The sequence below is a fragment of the Armigeres subalbatus genome, chromosome 3 (genome assembly GCF_024139115.2).
Source record: "Armigeres subalbatus isolate Guangzhou_Male chromosome 3, GZ_Asu_2, whole genome shotgun sequence".
In the NCBI taxonomy this organism is placed as follows: Eukaryota; Metazoa; Arthropoda; class Insecta; order Diptera; family Culicidae; genus Armigeres; species Armigeres subalbatus.
Genome location: NC_085141.1, coordinates 312,125,735 through 312,133,110, shown reverse-complemented (window position 1 = coordinate 312,133,110; position 7,376 = coordinate 312,125,735). Strand labels below are relative to the sequence as shown.

The window sequence follows — 7,376 nt, the reverse complement described above, 5'->3', positions numbered from 1 at the left end:
ACCCCCAGTAGGTTTAATTGCTAGTGATTAGCACATTCGAATTTCTAAATACGCTATATAGCCATCAAGTCGTTTTGCTCATTATGCGCCTCTTTTCCGATATCAGCCGAGAACCATTTTATTTTATCATTTTATCCGTATTTCTGTTGCATTCCCGTATAGATAATAAGCAACAATTTTATTTCAAAGAGTCTTATTGTTTAAAATTGACGCAAATTTGTCTAGCGATTAATTTCAGAACACTGTTGGCTTTTCCAGTTTCCTGATGTGTCAATTGTATAACGAGCCTTTTGATTCCAGCATGTTCAGTTCAGTTCAACAGTAATCGTAAGAGTTTGGTAACATGTAACCGTAAGGTTCTTAAGCAGGCATTGAAAAAAGTCAGATCATGAGAAAAAATCGGGTTAATCTAAGCCAACTTGATGCTCTGCCGCGGGGCAAGTTATGAGCTTCCTAAGATCTTTGAAATTGGACGTTCGATGATTCACCGTTTAAGGACAACCATCGTAGAATTCAAATTTAAAAGTATTTCTTAGCAACGAACAAGTTTGTAGCAATTGTTCACAAGAAAAACTGTTTCACACTACTAGCTGAGCATTATATAAAAAAATAAAATTTGCCCATAAAGTACATGATAGTACAATATTTATGTGGTGTAAAATAAGGATGATTACTCGTGTTTCGATATAACGTACAATTCGATGTAACGTACAAACTTGAAATCGATATGTACGTTATATCGAAGTTTACCTGTACTCGCGTTTTAAAGGCACATCACTCAATATGGGAGCAACGCACCAAAGTCGCAGCAAAGCTGAAATAATGAAAATGACAGTTGTGCGTTGCTTCCGTATTAAGTGGTGTGCCCTTGAAAACGCGAGTACTTTTAAATTTGGATTCTATGATGCTTGTCCTTAATGATCTTCAACGCTCACCAATGGGAGCCTATTGAGTGAAGCGAATCACTTGCTAACACAACAATGAGCGTCACTTGCTAACACAACAATTCAAGCATTCTAAAAATGAAGACCTCTAAGAGTCTAGAACTCTAGCACACCGAATGGGAGGCGTTGATACTTTCTCTCGACTATCTTATCACCTTGAATGAAGAGCAAATAAAGTTGAACGCATGATGTGGTTTGATTGCTTGGCTTCATTGTACTAGAGCAAGCGAGGTACGCATACAAAAATCGGTGTAATTCTAGCTGCTTCGATAGGCGAGTGATGCGTCAGATGTGGTTTTATTATTATTTATTCAGCCTAAGGCCGGAGTGGCCTCAGTCACGCAGTCTACGGAGGGTCCGTAAATCGTCTTCAACCTGATCGATCCACCTTGATCGCTGCACACCTCGCTTTGTTGTGCCTGTCGGATCGTTGTAGAGAACCATTTTTACTCCAAGTGCGCGTTGGTCCTCCACAAGCATTGCTTAGATCTCGTGTCCAAGGAGGACTACCGCCACCGGTTTAATGAGGGAGTCTGTTTGGCACGGCGGCGAACTCTATTCGATCGGAGTGTTTTTTGGAGTCCAAAGTGCGTACGCTTTCCTGCCACGTTGCGTCTCCGAATTTGTCTGCTGGTATAGTTATCGGAGGTCAAGTGAGCCCAAGTACACGAATTCTTCAACAACCTTGATTTTGTCGCTATTGATACAAGCTTGTGGTGAATGGCCGTTGTCTTCTCTTGAGCCTTCTTCGTCTTCAACGTGTTAATGACTAGTCCGATCTGCTTTGCTTCCCTCTTCAGTCTGATGTAGGATTCTTCCATCTACATTGGATACGCTTGACCAAAGTGCAGAATGCAGATTTCTGTTACCATTTTCTTAAACAATGGAATGTGTTATGCTTTGCGTTCATTTTTCCATAATGTCAGCGAAAATTGTGCACAGAACTTTACTCTTAATCACACCGACCACAAGAAAGTTTGCCTACAATAGAAACGTTTTTTTATCACCATAAATTTTTGTAAGGACGTGGCCGACGCTATTGTTAATTTCAAATGTTATTTATTATTCAATTTGTATTATGAAATTGACGAAATATGAAATTGAAATTGGAGATTGTTTCAATTTTGTGCAAACTACAATCTCCGAGTTATGCATAATATCGCAAAAATGTCAATTATGATGCACGTGCATCACTTAAACACACTCCACATACTTTGTAGTACATACTCTAAGTATTTAGCTTAAATCATACAAACAAAAAAAATTGAAATTTTGTATGAAATTTTTTTCCCGTTTTTGGCAACATCCCCATTTTGGCAACATTAAAATCCGGTCGTGTTGCCAAAATCGGGAAGGGACTGTATTACGGATTGGGGTGTAAGATCCTTCAAGACATTCACCTAAAAAAAAGTCGGAATAATGATCAACGGTGACCAGAAAAGCTCGTTTGCGTCCCTCATATTCGGCAAAAAATACGTCTATAGAAATTAGTTGGAATTGATGTATCGGAATACTGTGGCATTTCATGGGTGGATTCGGCTGTGATACGGAAAACTTACCACAAACTTCGCAGTTCTTCACTACTTCCTTAATTTGCGAGCTCATGCCGGGCCAGAAGAGGTTGGCTCGAGCCAATTTGAGTGTTGCTTCGATTCCATTGTGACTCACATGGCAGGAGTCAATCAGCCTACGACGCAGGATATGTGGCACTAAAATGCGATCTCCTCTAAAGATAATCCCATTTTGAGTTGTTAACTCAACACGGCAGCTGTGATAAATTTTTACAGTATCGGGCACTCCGTCGATTGAATCTGGCCAACCTTTTTTCACAAAATGGATAATCTGCTGCATTGACTGGTCCTTCGCTGTCTCTTCGATTATTTCACTCAGCCGCCTATCCGAGATGCTCAAAAACTGATTCAACTCCAAGTTTTCAATCTCTCTAAAGATTTTGAAAATACTTAGCTTCTTATATCGATCCGTCGATTGCTCATCAGTCACGGGTGCTCGGGATAGCGCATCGGCTACGACATTTTCCTTCCCAGTAACGAACTACAGTGAAAAATTGTAGCGTTGCAGACTAAGGGTCTGTCTCAATTGGATAATTAAACTGAAATTAAACTTAAAAGTGACAGTTCGAAAATTAGCACATAACCCAGTCATAAAAATGGCTGGTGCTACCCAGCAATTCCAATAAGACATCGATGCAAAATGATTCGATTTAATTTCAGTTCAATTCTCCAAATGAGACAGAGCCTAAGTAACATGTGTTGCAGCCTTCGAGGTGCGGCTAACAAAGGTTTCTTGAAGATGCTGAGGAGCGGCTTGTGGTCCGTTTTGGCTATTGCTTTAGGATTACCAACAATTAGTTGATCAAACCGTATACACGCGAACAGAATAGCCAGCAACTCTTTCTCAATTTGTGCGTAGTTACGTTCGGTGGCGGTTAAAGTGCGAGATGCGTATGCTATTACTCCGCTTTTTTGATATACCACAGCTCCTAATCCGAAGCAGCTGGCGTCACATTCGATAATGATCGGCTGATTTACGTTGTAATATTGAAGCGTACCGATATCTGAGACCATAGATTTGACTCGATCAAATTCTTCTGCTTCTGTTGCTGTCCATTTCCACGGCTGTGATGGTGGAACAAGTTTTCGTAAATTGAAAACATTTGCACTCAGATTCGGTATAAATCTGCTAAGATAGTTCACCATTCCGATGAAACGATGAACCTCCTTGCGGTCCGATGGTACCGGGTAGTTACGAATGGTCGAAATCTTGCTGGCATCTGGCTGGAGGCCTTTATCGGTCAAAATGTGTCCGTAGAATTTGACGGCAGTCTGACATAGGTTTATTTTCTCACGATTGAGCTTTACATTGTGCTCTTCCAATCGATAGAACAACTTTTCGAGGCACATGGTGTGATTTGCCAAAGCTTCTTCCAACGTATCTCCTATACCGAAAATCAGAATATCATCCGCGATGCACTCAACGCCCTCCAAGCCTTGGATGATCTCTTGAAGCTTCATTTGGAATATTTCGGGAGCCGGTGCAATACCAAACGGTAGCCGAATCCATCGGTATCGTCCGAAAGGGGTCCAGAATGTTGTTAATTTGCTACTCGCTTCGTCAAGAACAACATGCCAGAATCCTTTCTTAGCATCAACTGTTGAAAACACCTTTGCCTTTCCAAGTTCTGGTAGAATTTCGTCAATGGTAACAAACTGCAGGTTTGGCCTTTTGAGTGCCTTGTTCAGAGGGACCGGGTCCAGGCAAACTCGGATACTCTGCTTGGTCGGATCCCCACGTTGCACTATTAGTATATTGCTGACCCATTCGGTGTGTGTTGGTTCTTTAGTAATAATGCCTTCCTTCTCCATTTTTTTCAGCTCCGCCTTCAGCTTACCCCGCAATGCGATTGGAATTCGACGAGGTGTTTGAATAGATGGTGGAACAGATTGGTCAACCTCCAACGAGACCTCACCTGGTAGCTTTCCGTACCCAGTGAACAAGTCCTTGTGTGCATCTGGGATCTTCTGGGCCTCAATACGATAAACGTTTAATAACTTCGCCGGCAAATACAGTTGGGTTGGGTCCTCCGACAGTTACTGATTTGCAGAATTTGATGAACCCAAGCACTCTGGATGCCTTTGCTGACAATAATGGGCGATGGCTACCCTCAACCACTTGTAGAACCAAGGTATATTTTCGTCCATTTCGCTTACAAGGCACCTTCACTTGACCCAGTACTTTGATAGGACTCCCACCAAAGCTCTGTAAACGGAATTTCGATGGAAGTAACACAATATTTCCGAGGCTTACTAGTTTCACCAAATAGTTGTGACCAACTAGGCTGGTATTGGCACCAGTGTCCAGCTCACATTTGATCTTTTTCCACTCACCACAAAATTTCATATCTAGTTCTGCAGCTATACAACAACCGCGATCTGAATCATCGAAAATTTTTCCGATCTCGTACTCCAGTTCGTTGTCGTCTGATGATGTGTCGTATAGTGTGAAAGATGATTCTTCAGACTCGTTACTATCTTCCTTAATTTCTTTCACTCTTTTGGACCTTTTGCTTGATTTTCTTTTGCAAACACGTTCGAAGTGATTTTTTCCTTTGCAACGGTTACACATCTTACCAAAGGCAGGGCAAACTCCTTTAACAAATTCATGTTGCTCCCCACAAAACTTACAACGGGGCAAACTTGACTTCGGTCGAAATTTTGATTTCTGCACTTTCTTGACTTCAGATTCCGGGTTCTAATCCGCTGTTGACATTGCAAGTTCCTGACATCGTTTACTGGTGATTTCCTCCGCTCTGCACATGTCGACTGCTTTGTCAAGGGTTATGTCTGTTATGGTCAACATTTTGGAGCGAATCTGCGGCCATTTATTAGCCGTTACAAATTTGTAGGTTATGAGATCTTCTTTCACATTTCCCAATTTTGCACTTTGAGCCAATATCTTAAGGCGCGTTGTAAAGTCATCGGTTGACTCACGGGCAAACTGCGTAGCACTGAAAAATTCTAGTCTGTCCAGGATCACGTTACGCTTCGGTGTTACTTTACCTCTGATTGCTTTTAATGCCTCTTCCGGATCGGCAAGCTGAGCACTAGTAAGTTCGAAATTGAAGAATTTCTTGCGCGCTGGTTCCCCGATCACCGACAATAGGATACTCACTTTCTGTTGGTTGTCTATGGCGGGCCAAGAGTCCATTTTTGTGGCTTTCACATAATTCTTCCAGCTTTTCTCGAAAAAATCCATGTTTTCTCCCACACACTTAAACGCTGAATTTGATTTCGGTAATTTAAATTGACGAACTTGGTCGGTAAATTACTATTTTACTGATATATCGTCCAAGTTTGACATTTCACATTGTTTTTCTATATTCGCATTGCCGAAAACCGGTTAAGAAGAATGAGCACCGAAACTCGGTAATCTATTTTGCGATCCGAATCGGTAAAATAATGTATTTGCCGAGATTCGGAAAAATATGAAATGTCAAAATCGAAGTTGTCACAAGAACAAAGGGGAAAACGAAAATGTAAATTCAGCTACGTGGTTGCTTGCCGACAGATAACATTATATGTAAGTTTTTTCAAACATTAACTGGGCGATTAATAGTTAAAAAAGTTAAAAATAATAGAATAATGTAATCCATAGTATTTAATCCCTTGTAATAGTGAAATTAAATAATATATTTTTTCAGAGGTCTCTGTGTTGTTACCTGGCTCAATAAACCAAATGTTAAGCGCCGATGTACCCATAATGTACATTGGTGTCAACGGTTGCACATGAGGAGAATCAAAATTGTTGTGTTGAAGAAGGCGTAAAATGCAGCATTTCCAAATTTTTGTTTAAAGTGGGTTTAATAAAGTGATTAAATATCGAAGTGTTAAGCATGTATTTAGGTTAATTTGTTTCAAAAATAAATGTATTTACGTTTCATATTGAATTTTACTTTTTTTTATTCTTCTGGAAAAACAAAAGAAAAACAATAATTTCCTGAATCTCGGTAGAAATATATGCCGAGATTTTCGGTAATACAATTACCGAAATGCCCGGCAAATTTTGACAGTTGGCATGATTTCACGTTTTGCAGTCCAGTCGGCAATTTGAACTTTTAACGAGATTTTTACCGAGCTCTCAGCTGTTGGATTCTCGGCAATTTGTTTTGCCGGCCTCGGCGAAAAAAATTAAGTGTGCATATCTCCCTCCAATACAAGCGGCGAAGGAAGTGGCATTTGCGGCAACTGCGGTGGCGCAGAATGGTTCCCAGCTCGTGCCGCAACATCAGCGGCGGACGAACTAACACCTTGTAGCAGTTGAGACATCATTCTGGTTTGATGCTCCATAAACGCTTGGAATTGGTTGGCATCCATTTTATGAGGATTTTCACGCTTTCCACTATCACACTTGAAAAACAAAATGGCGGTTTTCTTTGCAATCGACGCGTACACTCTTCGAACGGGCGAATCACTTCAAATATTCTTAACCACTTTTGTTCAATGGCAATTATTACCACTGCGCTAATCACGATTTTAATGACGCCGAAAAACGCAACACAAGTCCACGACTTCTGACACCATGTTCTAGTATTTATTAAAACATGTGAAAATCCGATTATACTTTATTAACTCCGATCTATACAGCGTGGTCTACTCTAATCAACTGAATAATACTGAACCCCGGAAGTAGATGGGAAGTAGATGTAGGGGTGTCATTCTTATAATTACAGGGGTGTACATATTAGAACACACGCGACGAGAACGGCTTTCGCGTTCGTTTCCCTATGACACAAAGCTCACAATAGTATCGTCGGCCACAAAGCAAAAATATACGTTCACATGATACGTGAATCCCAGAAATAACGATAGAATGGCGGTGAATTGTTGCAGATCGTCCCACTTCTTTCTTGTTATG

General features: G+C 40.8%; 1 protein-coding gene across 1 annotated transcript; it reads right to left on the bottom strand.

Moving 5' to 3' along the window:
- Positions 1 to 1,040: 1,040 nt before the first annotated feature.
- Positions 1,041 to 5,669, bottom strand: LOC134222651 (uncharacterized protein K02A2.6-like). The gene is made up of 6 exons (XM_062701811.1): positions 5,255 to 5,669; positions 4,770 to 4,942; positions 4,557 to 4,721; positions 3,240 to 4,483; positions 2,504 to 2,886; positions 1,041 to 1,099 (listed from the first exon to the last, which is right to left on the bottom strand). Exons 1-6 carry the CDS (start codon positions 5,667 to 5,669, stop codon positions 1,041 to 1,043), a joined length of 2,439 nt encoding a protein of 812 aa, XP_062557795.1.
- Positions 5,670 to 7,376: the final 1,707 nt, after the last annotated feature.

Coding starts and splice junctions, on each gene's coding strand:
- LOC134222651 (XM_062701811.1), bottom strand. CDS start 5,669: ATGGACTCTTGGCCCGCCATAGACAACCAACAGAAAGTGAGTATCCTA. Junction 4,943..5,254: donor CAGAGCGGAGGAAATCACCA/GTAAACGATGTC, acceptor ACACATCATCAG/ACGACAACGAACTGGAGTAC. Junction 4,722..4,769: donor ACAACTATTTGGTGAAACTA/GTAAGCCTCGGA, acceptor TTCCGTTTACAG/AGCTTTGGTGGGAGTCCTAT.